Source organism: Scleropages formosus, chromosome 10, assembly GCF_900964775.1.
Source record: "Scleropages formosus chromosome 10, fSclFor1.1, whole genome shotgun sequence".
Classification (NCBI taxonomy): domain Eukaryota; kingdom Metazoa; phylum Chordata; class Actinopteri; order Osteoglossiformes; family Osteoglossidae; genus Scleropages; species Scleropages formosus.
In genome coordinates, this window is record NC_041815.1 from 7866340 (window position 1) to 7887700 (window position 21361).

The 21361-nt window shown below is 44.9% G+C and overlaps 2 protein-coding genes across 2 annotated transcripts; one reads left to right on the top strand and one right to left on the bottom strand.

The window, feature by feature from the left end:
• Window positions 1-1396: 1396 nt before the first annotated feature.
• ppp1r13l (protein phosphatase 1, regulatory subunit 13 like) lies at window positions 1397-17093 on the bottom strand. Its single transcript, XM_018764883.2, has 13 exons — window positions 17015-17093; window positions 9048-9149; window positions 8789-8901; window positions 7898-8462; window positions 7577-7666; window positions 7338-7420; window positions 6851-7208; window positions 6286-6737; window positions 5682-5819; window positions 5454-5587; window positions 4322-4488; window positions 3641-3834; window positions 1397-2808 (listed from the first exon to the last, which is right to left on the bottom strand). The coding sequence occupies exons 2-13, from the start codon at window positions 9082-9084 to the stop codon at window positions 2773-2775; spliced, it is 2367 nt and encodes a 788-aa protein (XP_018620399.2). The 5' UTR covers window positions 9085-9149; window positions 17015-17093; the 3' UTR covers window positions 1397-2772.
• A 123-nt stretch (window positions 17094-17216) lies between these two features.
• On the top strand, window positions 17217-20193 carry opa3 (outer mitochondrial membrane lipid metabolism regulator OPA3). Its single transcript, XM_018764890.2, has 3 exons — window positions 17217-17275; window positions 17673-17827; window positions 19213-20193. Exons 1-3 carry the CDS (start codon window positions 17220-17222, stop codon window positions 19539-19541), a joined length of 540 nt encoding a protein of 179 aa, XP_018620406.1. The 5' UTR covers window positions 17217-17219; the 3' UTR covers window positions 19542-20193.
• The last annotated feature ends 1168 nt before the right edge of the window (window positions 20194-21361 follow it).

The following is a 21361-nucleotide window of genomic DNA, read 5'->3' on the forward strand; positions in this document are numbered from 1 at the left end:
CCATAAGGTCCTGAATAGTTGAAGCTTCTTACATTGGTTTAAATCAAATCCTGTAAGGGCTGTTATTTCTAAACCTTTATTATTCTGCTGCACCACTGCCAGTCTTCAGCAATGTGGTCATATAGCCTTTAATTAAATCAGACAGATAAACTGAATACTGAAGAGAGATTAACCTCTTGTCCTTATTTGCATACACTGATGGTTATCTCAGTAAAAACAATTAATAATCTCCCACTAATAAAAATGTTGTAGCTATGCATTCTGTTACACACAGTTATGAAATGGGAAATGCTGAAATCAAAAGGAATGAAAGACACAAATACAGACAAATATAAGGTGGTGGGTGATGATGCTAGATTACCGTGTTTGTCCTCTCATTTTTTGACTCAATGTCGCTCTCTCCTGGTGTACTGGGGCACAGCCTGCTGAATATACGCGTCAGATCATTAACGTTTGTTTCACTGACATCTTTGTCCAGGGTGTTTAATGACAGACAATCAACTTCACTCAATCCATTTACTGTGCAGCCCGGTGTACATACATGAATTCAGGGTATGTACACTGTTCAGCGGTATAGCAGCAGGAGAGGGATTCGAAACGGGAACCCTTGAACTGCAATGTACCAGCCCTAAACAGTACGGTACCTGCGGCACTAGGTGTGTCCATTTACCAGCCTTCTCTCCCAGTCCCCACCCAAGAGGGCAGAAGTGTTCACGGGTTCTGAAGTTCGGGCAGCCACAATCAAGGCGAGTAACGAAAGAGTCACGGGTTATATTTAACAAACAAGTTATTGTACCCAACTGGCTGTCCCCATCCTGTCTTTCTCCAATCCAGACATGCCCTGGAATGTTATGCATAGAACTGAAAAACTTGTTTGCTGGGCTTGTACTTGCTTCCCGAGGTTAAGCATATTCTCAGACAAACCAGTTTACACTTGGGAATAAGAGCAGTTACTCAGGACACTGTTGTACCTCTTAATTTTAAGATCACATCACCTCTTGGATCATCTGGATTTTAACATGCCCTGTTAATGCAAAAAAATTATCTTAGGCAAATTTACTTTCTGCACTTGTTAGTCTTCTTTATCAATCTATTATTCTGTAGAATTTAAAAGTTTACTTATTTGTTGACAATCAGTACAAATTCCGCAAATATTTGACACATGGATTTCCAGTAAGGGGGGGATTACCTCACCATTTTCTTTTAGTGGTGCTGCGTTGTCAGTCAAGGCAGATTTTGCAGAATGACTTCCAGAAAAAGACGAGGATGCGTAATAAACGTAATAGCTCCAGTAGACATGAACCTCTATGGATAGGTTAGCTTTGTAAGTAGGTCTCATTAAAACAGGTCTTACAAAACTCATACATTTCAGAGGAAAAAGGAGCACATTTTGGTTCGCTTCTTTATTGAAATAAGTGTTTGCTATTAACATTATTTGTTAGTCAACTAACATGTTGTATCAAAGCCCAGACTAAATTAATACACACATACATGCACACACCCACTTGCCCTTGTTGAGCTTGGTCTAAAATGACCCACCGAGACAACGAAAGACTAAACGGACTCAGCACAGAACTTAACTCGCATCACGTATGATGACAAAACAAACTTAACATCATGACAGCAGGAGCCCATACATACTCATATCATAAAGAGTAGGGTATAAATATGGAAACATACTGCGCAAATAAGTGACCAGTGATTTCCGATTGTACATTTAAGAATGAAACTTACAAAGAGGAGACTGTAAACAAAAACAGCCCAAAGAGTGTTGATTGCACCAACAGCTTCAACGAACAACCAAGTGAGATACTTTGGAAACTAAACAAAAAATAAACTTTTTGCATAATGTCTTAATATTTTACAATATGCACAGGAAGGCATATACTGAATACATTACGGAACATAGACCTAACTTGCAAGGAGGACTCAAAACTTCTGTGACAAGCAAATCTTTATCCTCCAAGCATTCCAGAGAGACAAATGCAGCAAACATCACACTTCATGTTTAACTTTATGCTCCTTTGCTAGGTTTTCTTTCATTGAGAAAGTGCTTCTCCACATTGCAGATAAAATGTCTATGTAACATCACTGAAAGGACACTCAAAGCACTCCACACAGCTGCTTGACAGTTACCTAACATATTTCAACTGGGTAACGACTAGAAGTGGATCTTGAATATTCTGCGTTCTTATAAAAAAGGCACCCATTCATAAAAGGGCATAAATGACCGCTCAATGAAAGAGCGACTCGGCATGGATATATACAGATGAATTGCATAGTCATTAAATGTTCAAAGGCCTCTTTAATTTGCTCCCACAAATATGTGTTGTTGGCTTTGCAGAACCCAAGCAGCAAAACGTCTTAAGTGAAGTCAGGAACTCTAAAAAGAAAGGGCTACGTAAACTCTATCCAAAAGATGCACGGTGCTTCTTCATCTTCAGTCCATGAACTCCGGAGAAGTACAAGTCCAAACACATGAAGAAACAAAATGCTTGAAAAGCCCAAGCCATACTGCCAATTAAGTTTATAGTGTGCAGTACGAAAACCAGGTCTGTCTTGGAGAGGGAGGGAGGGAGAGAACACAACACTGATGCACTGCTGCATTTGAACACTTACAGACATGTTTCCATGATAGGAATATGAAGAACATCTGGTGCCCAGCCTACATGTTACTGTTGGCTTTCTGGCGCATGGTGCGGCCGTGCAAATGGAACGAATCCAGAACCGGTCTCCAAGCATCCTCGAGACATCCAAATGAGAGGCATCCATTTAGCAGAGGGATTTGGGGCGAACTTTTGGGAAAAGCTAAAGTGGAAATGGGAAGAGAAATATCAATATATTATTGTCATATTATTGCCCAGCCCTGGAAACATGAGAACTATTATCACTTCACTAAACATTCGTCCTGGTAACGACAAAGGAAACAAAGCACCCTCGTCAATAGTTTACATTATGAAATTCTGCAGGTTTCCATGGTGATATAACGTTAGTGCTTGAGTACCAAACCCATCACACGTAAAGGAAGCTAAGCCACCAATGAATTTCATGTTTACGGCAAAGCATCCAAGTAGATTCTCACTTGAAATGTGATTCACATCTCATTCTGGGTGTGTTCTCACTTATGACACCAGAAACAGTCCGCACTGCTGAAGCATGTGAACAAGCTGCTTTTATCTAGTCCCAGAAAAAGCTGGCAAACACTACAATACTGTCATAAAAACCATGCCCGCATTCCCTACTTCAGTAGAAAAGAACTTATCGATGTTCACAATAAAGCATTGCTACACAGTATTTAGAGTAAAAATATACATTCATTCTTTTAGGTGGGTTTTCATCAAAGTGACTGAATGTCAGATTTGTGCACTAAACTCCTTATAACTCTTTACCCATTTACATAGCTGATCATTTTTATTGGAGCACTTCTGGGTAAGTGCTCAAGAATATCATGGCGAGGTAGCAACTCTAACCAATACACTGACCCACAAATGGTCTCCCATCCAAAAGCTGACCAAGGTCATATTAGTCATCCTAACAGCTTTGCAGATCTGACAACATTCGATCTCCTTGGGCCATACAGAGACAAATATATGCTGTATATTAGAGAGCACAAATAATAAATGGACTTTTTGGCTTTTACCCCAAAGTAATTGTTGGGGACGAATCCCTCCCTGCCGCAGAGCGACGCCCACCACCAGTCGGAGCCCTCTGGCTTCTGCAGGATGGTCACCATGTCCCCTTCCCGGAAGCTCAGCTCATCAGGGGCCTGTGCTGGGTAGCTCCACAGGGCATACAGCACGCCGCTGTTCTCCACACCCATGGCTTCCTCCACGCCTGGGAAGGTGGAACACAGAGGGAAACCCAGTCACTGAGCTGTCTACTTTACAGTCTAAACATTTCACTACATTTCTCACCACGGTGATACCTTTTAATGTTTATGAGTTTTTCCAAACATGTTCAAACTGATCCACAGATCTATTCATTATATAAATATGCGAAATAATAAGAAAAGGAATTATTGTAAGTTAAACAGGGAAATAACTCCCAGTACTTCCCAGGGAAATAACAAAATTTAAGCGAATAAACCAGAAGTTTTAGAACCTATTAATGTCATAAGTGATTAAAAATGGTAGAGTTATTACTGGAATTATTTCAAACAATTCTACTTACTGGACTACAACTCCCCCAGCAGTAGAAAATCTAACATTAAGACACTTCTGCAAATGTCAGATCAGCAAGGAATGAAGACACCAAGTTGAATGAAACTGTCGTGCTCTGTGGCATGCCCATCACTCATGGATATGCTTTAAGGGAGCCTCACCCCTGAGGAAGCTCTCACACTCTTCAAAGCCCACTGTGTAGGGATCACACTTCTGGGAGGCCGTGGCCCAATCGCTCTCTGTCACCGCCATCACGGCCGCACCGTTCCTCACCAGGTACTCGCACAGAGGCTTGTCATTGCAGGAGGCCGCGCAGTGCAGGGGGGTCCTACGCCAGGACGAAAGGGGACAGAGAGAGATTTGGGAGTGGCTGCTATGAGTTGGACACATAAAGGGTATCGATGGTACTTCTACACACACAGCTGCACACAGAGTTTCTGCGTATGTGTGTTAGATTCAAATCTCTCAAACTAGTACCCCCATAGCAGCTGTAACCATCACCAAGAAAGCACTATGATTGTCTCTTAACTTGTGGACAATTATTCCACTGTTGTATGGGAAGTATCAATCTAACATGAAGTTCTGGATTAGTAAATTCTTGGAATTGGAAACAATAAAATGGAAAGAAAAGTGGCAGGCTGTCAGTTTCCAACGAGACGGCGGTAAACAATCAAACTGCTTTCATCTGGTCACCAGCAAAATCAATTAGACCAGCTTCTCACCAGCAACAGATACCAAAGCCATCAACTGACTAAAACTCTTCATATTTTTCTCCTAGTGAACAAAGCTGTGATTAATAGTGTTAATTACAGCATTATGACATACTGTCATCAGGGCACTGATTAATGATACCTTGTATTTATACTACTATCATTGTTTTGTTGGCATCTGTCATAAGACAGAAGAGGTAGAAACAGAAACAGATACTGAAATACCACTATATATATTACAATTAAGGTTAAGCAACAAAATATTTATTAATAATAATCATGTTGACATTCAAACAATTTTAAACAGACACATACACTTAGTTATACACACCCTGCTACTGTTGTGTGTATTTTTCAGATATCTTCCTACTAGCAGGGGGGCCAGAGAGACATTTTTCCCCAAATCACCTAACGTGCCTTTTTTGCTACTTTCATCCCCTTGGGAATTATCCTACATAGCCTTTTGTGACTGCTTGATTGTGCAGATTTGACTGACATGCGGCTCAACATGAAGTGGAAGACTCAAAGACCATGAAGGAGGAGCAGGGGTTGTGAACAGAGAGGGAGGGACTGGAGAACGTACCAGCCGTGGCTGTCCGGGGCGCTCACGTTGGCTCCGATTCGCACCAGGAAGTCGACAACGGAGTAGTGCCCACCGCAGATTGCATTATGCAGTGCAGTGATACCCTCGTCATTTGGCTGGCTGGGGTCACTCATCTGAACAGTGCACATGTAAAGGGTGGGCGACTACCCAGCATTCCCAGTACACCCAACTCATCACATGTTCCCTCTGGGGGGTATAGGCACATACCTCCTGCACAGCTTTCTGCACTATTTCTAGCTCCCCCACCAACGCACCATCCAGCAGTAAAACCAGCGGACTCAGACGGGCTCGGCGCCCAGAGATCTTGCGCTCGCAACCCGGCAGCCTCAGGATGGAGTTCTTACTCTGTGGTACAAAGGGGGAAACCAGTATAGAATGGAAATCCATAATGAGCAAATCCCATTCGTATCCAGGCACACACTGATGACAATATTTACAGTGCAATCATGTGGCAAGCACTCTTATTCAGGGTGAAGTACAGGGCCAGCATTGCAGAACATCCAGAGTATCTGCCATGGATGTACGAGAAACAACTTAATTCATATAGCTGGGCAACATTTGCTCAAGCAAATTAAGGTAAATACTGTGTTCATGGGTACTACAGCAGGAGGTGGGATTCAAAATTGGGTCCTTCGAGTGCAAAGCTGGCAGCTTTAACCACTGTGCTGCAGCTGTCCGCTATCATGGTATCTAGCAGCGCATATCAGTAAAAACTGGAGGGCTGGCAGTGCAAAAAACTCTTAATTTTGGGAGCTGGCATGCAGATCTAACTGTGGACACCTCAAGAAGCCAGTTAGGCTTTGTGCCTCACCTTCTTGTCAGGAGTAGGTCGCACTGGTATGACTGGTGCTGGGGTTAGACTTTGGCTTTCCTCTCCCTCCGAGGAGGAGCTGCTGTCACTCCCTGGCTCCCCTTTCTGACTGTCTGACTTCCGGTGGAAGAGCTTGTTGATCACCTGCCTGTACTGGCTGGGCTTGAGGGCAGCCTTTGCCGTTGGCAGCCCCTGATCGATAGAACCCCTTCGCTTCAGTGCCCTGGGAATTTCATCCAATATACGAAAGAGCTCTTGGCGGTCTGGGATCACTTCGCTCTCAGGGGCCACAACAGGCTGGAGGCGGGTGGGGCTGAGAGGCCGAAGGACAGGTACAGACTCTCCCCCATCCCCCTCTTCACTCGTCTCTGGCACTGGACCTTCATGAACATCCTGGGTCTTCACTAGATCTGGTTTTGCCAGCTCAGCATCAATATCACCAGGACTGAGCACTGTGGGGGAGGGGGGGGGGGGCGGAGAATAGACATAGAGACAAATGGGTGTTACAGAAATTAATTAAAAGGGGACAAAATTGATGAGTATAGTTAAGGAACTTCCACCTTACCTTCTCCAGTGATTCCTGGCTGTACTTGTTTAGGAGGGGTCTGCTGAATAATATATTCCCAAGGTGTCATCATAGGTGAGGCTGACTGGTACTGCCCACCCACCTCCTCTGGTGGCGGTCCACGTGGGTAGCGTGTGCGGGCCAGTGAGTAATGTGGGTTTTGGAGGCGCATGATGACCGACAGGGGGATGGGCCGACTGCGGCGAGCCTGGGGATTCACAGGAGGGATGGAAATCCGAGAGATAATGGGTTGGGGATTGGAATAAGGGGATGAGCCGCGGTTCCCAGTGTGCGGAGAAGAGGTTGCTGACAGTTGTATTCCAGAAGGCATTCCATGGTGCTGGCGGCCATGAACGTCCTGTGAGCAAAGTGAGAAAGGAAGATAATGAGAGATGGGGATTGGCGGGACACAGAATATTCATGAAGAACACTGAGAAAACATGATGACCCGTGATGAAATCTAACAAAGAAGCACACAAACACCAACCTTTTTGGTCACAGGATGTGAAGCATCCAAGTTGGACTCCCTCCAGCTACTGTTTGGCACTGAGGGTCTTAGCCACTCGGATTCTGTAAAGAGAGCACTGGAGGTGAACGCAGGGAGCATTGGCTGTCCCCCACCACTGCAGCAGCTCCGCTATTGTGTGCGCTAGACCACGGATGTACTCTGGACCTCAGTGATCGGTACTGGCGATATAAAGTTACGGTGGCGCCTGCAAGACTCACTGTTGTAGGTGTGGTGCGGCTTTCGCTCATAAGAAACATCCAGGTCTGTCTCGTTCCAGTGGCCAGGGCTCTTCTGCCGTGGCACGTCATCTGAGCAAGGAAGAGCAAGAGGAGCTGCTTATAGACAGAAAGACTGCTGCTGCCACTTAAGAGGCACCTTGCTGCCAAACTACCGGTGTAGTCTCACATGCACACTGAACAGAAAGAGTAATAATTACAGCTAACAGCTACTGTACTATAGAGGGTAATAGGCTGTAGGATGTTTGCTGTCATGTTCAGCTACATGTGAGTAAAAATGCTGCATCTGCCATTTAAACTCACCTGGTGCTCTGAGAGGCGTAAAGTTGCGAGGCAAGGTGTTTGATGCTGACTGTCCAAAGCGAGGGGAAGGGCTTCTCTCCATCCGCGGGGATTTCGGGCCCATTTGGCTGCTCTCGTATGGAGACATGGGCGTGGCTGAGGGTGGTAGGGTTATTTGGGGGGTCTGATCGTAAGTGAAGGTGCCGGATCCAGGGGAGGGGTTCCAGTCCACATAGGCTGTGGTGCTGCGGGGCAGCTGGCCTTTTCCACCGTCATATGCAGGAGAGTGGGAGGAGGTTATGTGCCTCTGTGCTCGTGGAGAACGGTTGGGGGGCGTCACTTGACCATAACTGAATCTGGAATCTAAGGTGGAGACTGAGAATCCGCTCTTGCTAGATGGTGTTGGAGTTGTTTGCTGTGGGATGAAGGCAGACAACTGCTGATCATACTGGTTGCTGATGTCCCCCGAGCGGGCCGACGTGTATTGGGTCTGTGAACTGCTGCTACCTCCCTTCCACCCTGAGGACGAGGAGTAGCTAGCATCTGGAACCTTCTGAGACACCTCAGGAACACACGTTTTGTTCTTCTGCGGGAGAACATGACAAAACACCCCTGTAACCACCGTTTCACCACATTTCCTCTACGGCAGCTCACGTTACATGGCCATTGAAAAAAGAAAAAGCAAGAAGTCAACAGTACAACCCATGGAGCAACGGTTTCAGGTTACAAGTCTGAAGCTATGCTGAAGATATGCATTATGTGACATGCTTCTTACAATAGTTTTCAGTTTCCTATAGTGGGTTGAAACCACAATACTTTAATAAAAGACACAACTAATGGACGAGATGAACGAGTCTGAAGGACGGCCAGGTGCGAATGAAACCCAAACCACATAACGGCGCCATCACATACCTCAGCATTTGACTCAATGGTGGGAGAACACTTCTGGAAGAGGCTGTTGAACTCTCGGGAGAGCTCATCCGCCGTCACCATGGAGGCGTTGAGATCTTCATTAATAGTCTGGACTGCAGTGGACGAGCGCACACACAAACACACATTTATGTCAAAAGAAAATCGATTTCAGAATTTGGATGTGGGACAAGTGAAAATGAACATCAGAGAGTCAAGTACTCAAGCTAATATATTGTTACCATCCATTTTTCACACTCACAGAGCATCCTGCTAGTATAACCAGCTTGTGAATTCATAGCTGTTGACTTGTCAGGCAATCCTCAGGATCCTCTTCTATGGTGCTGGATCTTTGATGTGGACACTATACGGGAGGAGATTAATAAGGATATTAACCCACGCAGATATGAGTTCTTCAGCTCCTTACGATGGAGCTGCAGCCGATGGCTGTATTATTGCATACCTTTTTGTGGACACTGACTTTGGGCTAGAAAACGGAATTCAACTAGGTATCAGGATGCAAAATTCTGTGTGCAACAGAAGCAACTGTGACAGCAGTTCAACAAAGCTTGGGGTGGGGAAAAAATATGTTGACATACATGGACAACCTGACCTAAGCTTTGCATACACAGATTTCAGTGGAAATATTTCTGCTGAAATTTATTACAGCAAGTCCTGAAATTATGAATGTTGAGAGACAAACAAGCATGGCCACATACTGTATATAATTTCCAGAACCAAGGGATGATTTTGAGGTCAATCATGTTACCAGAGATGTTCACCAGCATTAATACCCAAGCCATCACAGTAGCTGATGCTGCAGTTTTCGGTATCTGTACCACTACTGTGTGTTTCTTTTACTATTTTTTTTTTTTGGCTTACTAAAGGATCTAAAAAGTTCTGAGCACTGATGATAAGATGCAAACTATTACTGTAGAAAGGGAAGCAGAAATACAGAACAAAATATAAATCTGAACAAAGTGAGAACATGGCTGTACTTCTGACACGAACAGTCTGGCAGAGCTTGAGTTACTACTATACTACAGTATTTTACACAATTTTGGACTTATAAACAGGTCTCTGGTCCTCATCATGTTTTTAATCTGAGAACATACTGCATAGCTGAGCTTTAATTCATTCCCCTGTGCAATTTAAGTTGTTTCACACTGTTTTCTTTTGTTCACAAGCTATTAGTGTTATACATGTGCAATTATTCATTTGGCGGATGCTTTTCTCCAAAGCATCTCTTACAAAACCGCGACAGCACATGCTGAATCTCTGCAGAACTTTGCAGAGTTTTGAGAGCGAGAGATTGCTTTGCACAAGCTCAGCGAAAAAAGGAATAGTCTCTATGGGTCCACGTTCTCCACAGCACTACAGTACTACTTTCTAAACACTCCTCTGCCTCGCCCTTGTTGCTCTTGAGAAAGGAAACCATGTAACCATGTAGTGGTTTCAGCTGCTGCTCTTGCTCGTGTCCAGACAGGTTGAGGCACCTCTCCCGCACCTCACGAACCGACCTTTGGATAAACCATACGTAGCTTGTAAGACAGGTTACAAACAGTGCTCTTTCGCCTGAAAAAGGAGAAACTCTCTGGGTGAGTGTACTTGTTAATTCTGTGCTTCTCCTTGTCGACTGGACCTCAACTCGCCAGTTGACACCGCTGACACGCAAATATTTGCGGCCGCGGTTACTGACCCTTACAGGTGCCTTCGATAAGGAAGGCAGGAAGCCGTGAGCAATCGGCTTTGAGTCATTCGCTCGAGTGCTTCGGCGTGGTGCTTAAGACAATAACGTCACCCTTCGGTCTAGCCGGGAGAGTACATCTGGGAGAGGGGAAATGGAGTCGGCAGCAGACGTCTCCCCGTGAGCCGATGATGTCATCGTGCGAGACACCAAAACAATGACCAAACTGCAGGTGATGAAGTAGTGAGCTCAGCAGGTGTTACAGCAGGAATGCAGCACTTTAGGACCCCCCTTCTTCGGTCTTTAAAACAGACTCTTGGGATGTTCCGAGACCTTGGCCCGACACACAACCCACCCCCTCCCCGACACAATATCTGTTCGCATTCCCTAGTGCTGAGTAACCCCCACATTCCGGGACTCTGTGTGTCTCCCAGAAGAAACAGCTTTCCCTCCTAAACCCAGTACAGCCATTCAAGAAATTCATATACTTGGAAATTTTTTTTTTGGCGATGACTTCAACCATTCAGTGGATCTGCCCTAAAGTATTATTATACATGTCATTCAAATATGCACATTCACATCCTACGCTTATACTAAACCTTGCCAACCCTTAAATCGGTGTGAATAAGAGCGTTTCATGAAAGAAAGTAACACACACACACACACACACACACACACACACACACACACACACACACACACACACACACTGGCTGAAACCACTTGTCCCAAGTGGGGTTGCGGTGAGCTGGACCCTAACCCGGTAACACAGGGCATAAGGCCAGAGGGGGAGAGGACACACCCAGGATGGCACGCCAGGCCGTCGCAAGGCACCCCAAGCAGGACTCGAACCCCAGACCCACCAGAAAGCAGGACCTGTCCAAACCCGCTGCACCACTGTGCCCCGCTTATTTCAGAAAGGGCTGTAGCATAATGATTAGAGCTGTTGCCTTTGGACTCAAAGGGCACAGATTTAAACTTCAGCTCCGGCTAAAATACCGTCGAGCAAGGTACTTACCCTAAATTGCTCCAGTAAAATTACCCAGCTGTATAAATGGTTAAATAACTGCAGGTAGATTAACACTAAGAAGAAAAGGGTTTGCTAAATGAATAAATATATATAAATGAATATATAAATACATATGAACAAATCTTCAGGTCCTGACAAAGAAAAAAAACTGACAATATATTATGATGATTTTAGTTGTACTCTGAGCACTGAGTCAAAGAATTCTGTTTTCAGTACTTTAAATGTCCACTGTTTCTCGTTTGCTGTAACAGTAGCAAACTACCGCTGTCACCTTTTACACATTTCACACACATACTGACTAAAACTGCTCATCTCAGGAGGGGTCGCGGCGGGCCGGAGCCTAATCCGGCAACACAGGGCGCAAGCCTGGAGGGGGAGGGGACACACCCAGGATGGGACGCCAGTCCGTCGCAAGGTACCCCAAGCAGGACTCGAACCCTAGACCCACCAGAGAGCAGGACCCGGCCAAGCCCACTGGGCCATCGCGCCCCCTCTGAAAGAAACAATGGTCCGCAGATCACCATATCAGGGTAAGTTACGGCTGGCCGGCTGGCTGCCTGAACGAAGGGGAAAGCGTACCCAGGGACGAAGGTGTCCGTGTAACTCGCTGGGCGCGTTACTTCACTGAAATGAATCCAGCTGTAATCTCTGTGATCTCCGCTCCCCCGAATGGAACCGAGGTCAGTCACACGAGGTCCGTCATTCAGAGCGGTGCCCCAGCATGGATACGGGAACGGCATCCAGTGTCGCTCTTCCAGCCGTTTCTTGTTACTACTGCGGCTCAGCCGATGGTTGCAGTTTGGGAAATCGGGTTAGTATTCAAGGCCGATGTGCCCGGAACGCCTCGAGCTGTTTAAGGACTGTCTGCACGCCGAAATGTACGACTCCGCATTCTAGTTCTGGAGAAGGTGCTGTAGGACAAATGTACTCTCATAAAACCTGTCACACGTAAAAGGAAAAGAATGCCAGCAGGTGTTTTAGCAATTGTAAGGTGAGGCGTGTAATTAAGTTTCTTGGGCACAGAACGTAATGTTCGGTGCAAGCTGCAAAAAATACAATCATACTATGGTATTAACCCAGATGTGCTTTTTTAAATCCCTCCCACGGTGTCAACTTGTTTGAAGATCACCACTTCACAACTCGTGCTGGACGCGCATCTACTTTCCGACAACGGTAAGATGCGTCTCGGTTGCTCGTGACGCCGCTGCTCTGAAGCAAAGGTTCACTGTAGGTCACGTATTCTGGAATGGTGCGTTGGAGAACCTCTCCCAGTGCTGACAGCAGCGCCAGCAGATAGACGCGCAACCAAATCACAGAGGCCGCCCCGTTCCGAGCTTGCCAACCTCACACCCCTGCTAATCTCTGATAAAAAAAAAAAAAAAAGAGTAAACCCTTCGGTCCAACTCGCTCGCTCTACTGGGAGTTAGCTAGATACACCGAAAATAGCAGTGTGAATCATCTTTTCTTTATCTTTCAGTTCCACTCTGGCTAAAGGACCACATGGCTGGAAATGGGTAGGGGGGAGTTTTGTGCGAAGAGCTCTGAAAACGCGCCACGGCAAGATTATGAAATTCAAGGCCAGACTGGGAAAAGTCACGTGCTGTTTGCTCGAGAGAGTGAAAGGCAAAGGGATTAGTACGGCGATGAGTTTTATGCAGCAGAAAGGGAGGGTGCGTCAATGTTTCAATAGCGCTACCTCTGGCCCTGATTTTCATTCCCGCCACCACCCCTTATTACTGCGGCGCTGCCCTGTCTCGATTTCTTTACAAAAACCTACTTTCTCATTCCAAGTCCCTCCCATCTCTGCCCCTCTCACCCTCGATTCCTGATGTCCCACTTGGTATCAGTGCGAAACACACCTCTCTGAGATGCACGTTACAGGCACAGTTCCCAGCTCCCCGGGGCACTGGGAGATGGGGCTGTTTCGATGGGCATGAGATGAATCTGCATCTCAATGATGATTCTGCGCCTCAGCCGTCCTCATGACTTTTCTGAGATCCTCCTGCCACGGCTTGTCGAACCAACATACCGGAGCCACTGCGCGGAGCAGGACAAGCACAAACACCAGCCTACGAAATGATAAGGAGGCCAAACATATGGCAGGAACACAACACTCCCTCTACGATTTCATTCTGGCACTTAAGTATAGAGGAAGGAATGTTAAAAATTCTCAGTGTCTTTCTGTCACTGTTTTTTTTCCAGGTGACCTTAAAGCCACAAAACTGCGAGAGGCATCCTGGAAAGCAGAGTACGAACCAAGAAGGTGTGTCCACTGTTGGTCTGCGGCCTCTTTAGTGAATTCAAAGGATCGTCGGTTTATGAAATACGGGTCACCGGGTGACGAGGTGCTGCACGATCAACGCTGTCAAACGCTGCGTCGTCTGGTTGGCAAACTGGGTTCCTCGGAAAGTGTGCGCTGAAAGCCTCCGAGTGTGTGCATTCCACAAAGAGCGGAATCTCAGGGGACTGAGGTGAAGATGATGCCCTACATATTTGCATATCTGCAGAAGGTAGATGACTGACTGACAGCATCATTCTTTGTTTTTTTCCCAGTTTGTACGATGTGCAGCATATTTCGGTCAGAAACTGGACAAAAGCAGCATGGAATGTGGTTCTGCCCCTGGGTCTGAGCACAGACTGACACTAACCATATAACACAACCCCACAAACACAAGCTCACGACCCCTCCCCAGCCCTGTTTTTTCTCACACCTTGCACCTGTAAACACAAAGGCCGTCGCCATGTCACATGCTCCACCCCATTCCTCCAGCCGTACTCACTGGGGAAGAAAACTGTCACCAGTATAATCACTTACCATATAGTTTACACACATTCGTAAAGGTCAACCTGCACTGCAGTGATCCAGGTATATTACTACAGCACCAAACCCAAAGGACCACCAACAGACAGTTTGGCTATGAATGTTGGCGCAGGGAGCAAATCTGCAAGAGGAACCACGAGTCAACCCTACGCATTGACGATTGGCCTATCAGGACTGGCTTCACGATCACCCTCTGTAACATTAAACTTCATTTAGCTCTTAACTTTTTGCCAAGGTTAAGTAAAATGTAACATTTACTCTTCTACACAGCAGGGAGTTTGGGGTAAATACCTTCATCGAGGTACGGGTACTTGATCACCAGTAAAATACCCGCAGAAGATAGAACGCATTAACAAACGCAAAAGCCACTGCATCTGATCATGGTAACCTGACATGGTATACATGTCCTGTGAATGGTGTCATGGCATACTGTCACCTCAGTCTGCATGTACCGCCACAACATGATGCCTCACCCCGCTGCGCCCTGATCACACCAAATGGCTAACAGCTCCCTCACCCCCAACCACTCATCTTTCTTGCAGCATGAGATTAAGGAATCTCTCAAGCCTTTATGACATGACAGTGAGACATTCCACAGGGACTGCACAACATGTCTAGAATCTCCATCAAGCACCATGTAAAATCCAACACTTTAAGCCAGTCCGAGCGTAACGCAGAGGTGGTAATAAAGGAAAAGCCAATCCTTTCCCAAGTGAATACACAGAAAACACCTACAACCAAGGGTCCATTACTACTTTTTATTATTTTTTCAGATTTTTTTTTTTTTAACATGATTTTCGATTTCATCTACAGCACAGCAGAATGCCCTCCTCCAGGAATGTTTGTGTTAATAACTATTATGCTGCCAAACTTATTTCTTAAGAGTTCCAATAAAAAAAGGTTGCTTCTGATTCAGTTGAAGAAGATGACAAGTATCACCTGCTGAGAGATCTGGAAGCAGAGAGAAGTGAGCCAAGAGACAAGTTTATGCAGGATAAATGATAAATAAAAGGAAGTGGTCAATCTGGTTTTCAGATGAGTAATCTTCGGGCTCAGTGTGGGAAAGGTGCCAGTTCTACATGACACAATTATTAAAGAAATTAAAAGTACTGTGTCATACCCTGAAATTACAACTTTGGCCAGTGCTTTTTTTGTTATTTTTGAGATGAGTTCATTCCCTTGCAAATTCACTAATCCAGACAATGGAGTAGGGTCCTCTGTTTTGTTCAGCAACATTCCCATGCACATGTACAAAATATTGTAAAAAAAAAAAAAAAATATATATATATATATATATATATATATATATATATATATATTAGAAAGCACCAGACACTATGTAGTAAGAGACAAGACAATTAACTCAGATGGTTTTTCACAATTCAGTGTATGTACATAAGGTGAGTACACCACAATAAAATACCTTGGTAAGACATGCGATCAGTGCCTTGGAATTTATTGCAGACACTGTACAATGCAGATAAGTGAAGGTATACAGGGGTCCACACACACACCTGTTACAAAGTTCTATGAATCAGAACAACGATCAAGCATCATTTGTGCGTGTTTATGTGCAAGTACAGATGATGTGTGTTTTAAGCAGCTTTTCTTAAAAATGTTAATCTAATGAGGAGGGGTATGTGTGCTAGTATATGTGATGCATGCTTATTATATTGGTAATAATAATTTTCTTATATTAGAGCTAAGTAAGCACAAGAGACCTCACAAAACTCACTGCACTAATGTTACTCGATTTCACTATAATTTTAATTACAGGCGACAATAGGAGACTCGGCAACACTGCTATTTGTGTAGCCAGTTATACAAATTAATTAAAATAAGACATGCCTTCGGGATTGTAACCAGATTCACGCTATTAGGGGGATATTTTAATCGTGTTACTTGACCGTGTGACATTATCACTCAAAACACGAATTATTATTAGTTTTTTCCCCACTTAAGCTTTGTTTTGACTTTAAATTTAGACGTAGAACTAAGGTCATATGACGTCATTCCTGCCTCCCATAACAATATTTAAAGTACATATATTGCCGCTTAATGGTACAATGCAGAGGTGTGCACGCGGTCGACAGCGTACACAGTAAGAACTCCGAAGGAAACGGACTGACTAAACTAACTAACTAAGCTGCAAACTTTCTTCCAGTTCGAACCCTAACTCGCTTAGCAGAGCGCTGCTCCTTCGCGCGTCTTCCCTGCGCGCACAGCTGTGCGACACCACCAAGCAGCAGAAGAAAGAGGAGAGCGATCGAGCGGCGCTGGGGCCCACAGACTGTGTCCCAGAACGAGGCTGGAGGAGCCGAGCTGAGCCGAACTAAACTGAGCTGAGCGGAGCCGCGCTCTTTTGTCACGGTCCAGTCCGCGCAAGTGATTCACCTACGGAAAACATCTGATTCCCATTAAACCACAGTGAGTCCGAGCACTGCCGAGAGACAGACAGAGGAAAAAAAGAGCGGCGAAAGAAAGAACTAATCTAGAAAATGTTTTCAGCATATTTTGAGATATTTTTTGTATATTCAACATCTGCCCTGCATGATAATAAAGTATGGCATATTTTGCATTCTTCTGTGAAAATACATAGCAAAAAGAAAAGAAAAAGCTCGGCTCTTTCCCATACTCAGTAGCGCAGGACTGCAGAAAAAAAGTTGAAAAATTATAAAGAGTCGAACTCACCCGGTCGGACCCGCGGCGCCTCTACGTTTTACTGAGCTCGGAGACCGACAGCTGCGTGTCCCTGAACTTCTGCAACTCGCTGTCAGTGTGCGTCTATGAGTGAGTGAGAGAGAGAGAAAGAAAGAGAGCGAGAGAGAGAGAGAGGGAGGGAGAGGGAGAGGGAGAGAGAGAGAGAACTCGTTCAGCACTGGTGCGATCCAACTCAATGGCCCGATTCCTCCTGGTAACCCGGGCCAGGTGGGAGGATCACAGCTGGGACAGGTAAGTCCCCCACTTCCCTCAGTGAGTTATGACATGTGTGCTCATGTCTTTTATTTTCATTTTAAAGTGTAACACACATTTTGAAGGCATGTGCCGTCACATGCTTACAGGATTTTAAAAAGTCTTTTGTCTGGACAGATAATAATTCTTCTGCACGCAGGACATAACTAAATATTCAGAAGCTATACTTTAGAAATATTCGAGGTTAATCGTTTAAAATGCATACATAAAATCTGAAAACAAACAAACAAAAAGAATCGGTTTATTAAGAACAATTCTCCTGAACAAAGAAATCGAACAAGTAACTTATTATTTGTAGGACAATATGAATATTCATTTTTTCGTCATTTCCGCTTTATTTCTCCACCTCCTTTTCGACCCTTCGATTCCACTGAAGTGTTTCCGCCAAGATGGTTGTCGGCGCTTTTCCCATCGCCAAACTCCTCTACTTGGGGGTGCGACAGATGAGTAAGCCGGTGGCAAACCGAATAAAAGCTGGGGCTCGGAGAAGTGAATTCTTCAGGAATTATATCTGCCTACCGCCGGCGCAGTGTAAGTGTATCTGTCATACTAGAAAAGCTGCACTGTTGAGTCCAGAAACGGACTCAGAATGTGGTGGAAGACAACCAATGGAGTCTAAGGTTCTATGTTCTTGGACCAGTCATTTTATAGAATATAACTGTATTGTTCCGATTGGACCATTTATTTCGCAGTGACAGGGCAATGGACCAGTCAAAGGAGCCATTTTTTGCAGGAGGCGGGTGTTTGTAGTGAAAGCTGACGAATTGGATTACAAGGACAATTTTGTGGGCGTTATCCCTGTGTGTCATTGAACATGCTGTAATGTGAAGGTGTTATTTTTCAATACAACCATAGATAACTGACTTTGTGACACTGCATAGCCTTGAATAATTTTATAAGCCAAGGTTTAAGACTTCATAGGACAGCTTTGCAATAGCTGTTGAAAACCTTTTGCAGTTTAATGTACATTAAAGTTTCCTGAGGAAATGCACAGTTTGTTTCTGAGATGAATAAGAGAGAACAAGTCAGCATCATCTAATACCCTCTGCTAGTTACACACACGGACAGACTGTCTGAAACTGGTTGTCCCGAGCAGGGTCACGGCGAACCGAAGCCTAACCCGGCAACACAGGGTGCAAAGCTGGAGGGGGGGAGGGGACACACCTCGGACAGGACGCCAGTCTGTCACAAGGCACCCCAAGCGGAACTCGAACCTCAGAGAGTGGGACTCGGCCAAGCCCACCGCACCCCCCCATGCTACTCAAGCTATACCAAAATATGTTAGATAACATGTTGTGTTTAACTGAAATGGACTCGACTCTTTGTAGCCCATTTCAGCTTATGGAAAGTCATGTCCTGAAAAGAAAGTTAGTGGAACTGGATAGGGCTACAACACTTGGCCTACATGGCTCTTTTAACAAATTGGTTAGATTATTTAAAACCACAATTATCCACCTATTAAACATACAATAAAAAGGAATAACTGTACTCTTGACTTATGGAAAAATTACTTTGAAGTTTCTTAGAAGTAACAAACTGTAGACTGTACGTAACTGTACTTAAGAATCACACATCTGCAGCTATGTCTCTTTCTCTTAAGGTAATGCACATTGTATTTTCTATGAGATATGTACGTTGCTTTGGAGAACAGCGTTTGCTAAATGAATAAATGTTAATGTAACTTAAACCATTCTTTTAGCAAATCAGTAGTCAGATAATGAAATTAAATTAGTAGTTATTAGGTGTAATAATAAAAGTCCAACAAAGCAGTATAGTTTAGTAAATATCCAGCTCTCTAAATGTACATTCCTTTAATGTCTACTAAGTCCATGTAATGTAAAAAACTTGTGTTTTGTTGGGTTTGATAGAGACACTGGTTTTAAATAAGCTTCCCTTGCTGTCTGCTTCTTTTACAGTGTATCACTGGATTGAGATGAGGACGAAGATGAGGATCATGGGATTCCGAGGTGCTGCCATAAAGCCCCTGAATGAGGAGGCAGCTGCAGAACTGGGTGCAGAGCTGCTGGGAGAGGCAATCATATTCATGGTGGGTGGTGCCTGCATGGTGCTGGAGTACAGCAGACAGGCGGCAAACTCACGCCGTAAGGAGGAAGAGCTCAACCAGAATATTACCAGCCTGCAGACACAGCTGGCAGAGCTCACCCTTGTCACTGAAACCCTGGATGCCCAGCTGAGGGAGGTCAACCGAGTACTGGTGGCCCTGCCTGCTCCCACTAGTAAATAGCAGGATGCTCCTAGAAGGTTTGGTATATAGCTGGTTTTGTGTCGAAAAGGGAATCTTTGAGACGGCAATGAGATGGTTCAGTCAGATACATGGGTCTCCTCCCTAAGAACAATACTGCCAGAAGCAGAGCTCATCCCCAGCTACTTGTAAAATAAAAATCATCATGACAATACAAGTGTGAACTGTGCTGTTAGGTGTACTGTATGATAAAGTGAAGGCAGCTTGACTGCTGACCATTTTTCTCCAACGCTAAGGCATATACTAGCAGACAGTTTTACTGCCAGCTGTACCATTTTTTAAGATACTGATTTGAATTTAAAACATGGCAGCTGACATCTTTGGCAGTGGGAGATGGATTGATCAGTGACTTATACTGTAACAAGGTTACTATAATTACATTTGTTCTTGGATTATGATATTTCACTGTTCTAAAAAAACTGAAAATGGTTCTGATATCATCTTATGAGAGCTACTTGTTTCTCCTCTGAATACATTGAAAATTCATATAAAAGCCTCCTAGCTTGACTGCAGCCCTTTGTAATAGGAACCAATTTACATGATCAATATTTGAAACGAGGGTGCTCTCAGACAGCAAGGGGATTTATGAAACTTGTTAAAGCACCTGTAAAATGTACAACTTATTGTAATTGAGACGGTGTATGCTGATGTAAATTATTGCCTTTTTTGCAATAATTATTGCAACTTGTAAAATAAATATTTTCTATGTGTTGTCTGTGTTTTTGCTCATGTTTAGAAAAGTAGTGCTAGGTGCCAGAAAACCCATGGAAATTGGGAGTCATCGCAGTGTTACTGACCTCTGTTGTTGTTTTATTATATTCCATCCATCCATCCATCCATCCATCTTCTTGCCCGCTTGTCCTCCTAGGGTCACAGTAGCCGTAGGCAGAGTAGAGAAGCCCAGACGTCCCTGTTCCTCGCAACTTCCTCCAGCTCAACCTGGGGGAACCCCAGCTGCTCCCAGGCCAGCTGGGAGATATAACCTCTCTAGCGGGTCCTGGGCTGACCTTGGAGTCTCGTCCCAGTTGGCCCTGCCTGGTATACCTCCAAAGGAAAATGCCCAGGGGGCATCCTTACCAAATTCCCGAACCACCTCAACTGGCTCCTCTCAATGTGGAGGAGAAGCGGCTCTACTCTGAGTTCTTCCCGGTTGGCCAAACTCCTCAACCTGTCACAGAGAGCGAGTCCCATCAACCTGCGGAGAAAACTCATTTTGGCCGTCTGTACCCTTGATCTTATTCTTTCGTTCGTTACCCAGAGTTCTGAGTACTGAGTCAAGAGTCCCCAGAGTCAGCCAGGCCTGAAAGGCCTTCATATTCAACTTGATGGCTTCCCTCACCACCGCTGTCCGCCACTGGGATTTTGAGTTGCCGCCATGACTGGCACCAACACGCTTGTGACCACAGCTGCATGTGGAATAACGTACCAAAAACCAGTTTCTGCCACGAGGGGCTGCGATGCCACATGCTACTCTGCCCCTTCTTGCTGCCCGAAAGGCATTGTACCCAACACCCCCAAGTTGCCTTTTCGGGCTGAGGCCGGCCTGGCCACCAGGCGCTTGCCTAAGAACACTACCCCCAGGCCTGGCTCCAGGGGTAGGTCCCGGTGACCCTATTCCAGGCAGGTAAACGTTGTCTTCTTTTCTCTTCTCATATTATATTTCATAGCTTTATTTAATGTATCATATTAAAAGTACTTTTTCGGAGACAAAAACTTTCTTGGTTTAAAAGTCTTAGAAGATAGAAAACTCTTTTTCTGAACAAATCTACTTGGACCTCGAGACGAGTCAGCGAAACGGCTAC

Coding starts and splice junctions, on each gene's coding strand:
- ppp1r13l (XM_018764883.2), bottom strand. CDS start 9,084: ATGAATTCACAAGCTGGTTATACTAGCAGGATGCTCT. Junction 7,209..7,337: donor CACATCCTGTGACCAAAAAG/GTTGGTGTTTGT, acceptor CTTTGCTCACAG/GACGTTCATGGCCGCCAGCA. Junction 5,820..6,285: donor GACCTACTCCTGACAAGAAG/GTGAGGCACAAA, acceptor TTTGTACCACAG/AGTAAGAACTCCATCCTGAG.
- opa3 (XM_018764890.2), top strand. CDS start 17,220: ATGGCCCGATTCCTCCTGGTAACCCGGGCCAGGTGGGAGGATCACAGC. Junction 17,276..17,672: donor GAGGATCACAGCTGGGACAG/GTAAGTCCCCCA, acceptor ATTCCACTGAAG/TGTTTCCGCCAAGATGGTTG. Junction 17,828..19,212: donor CTGCCTACCGCCGGCGCAGT/GTAAGTGTATCT, acceptor CTTCTTTTACAG/TGTATCACTGGATTGAGATG.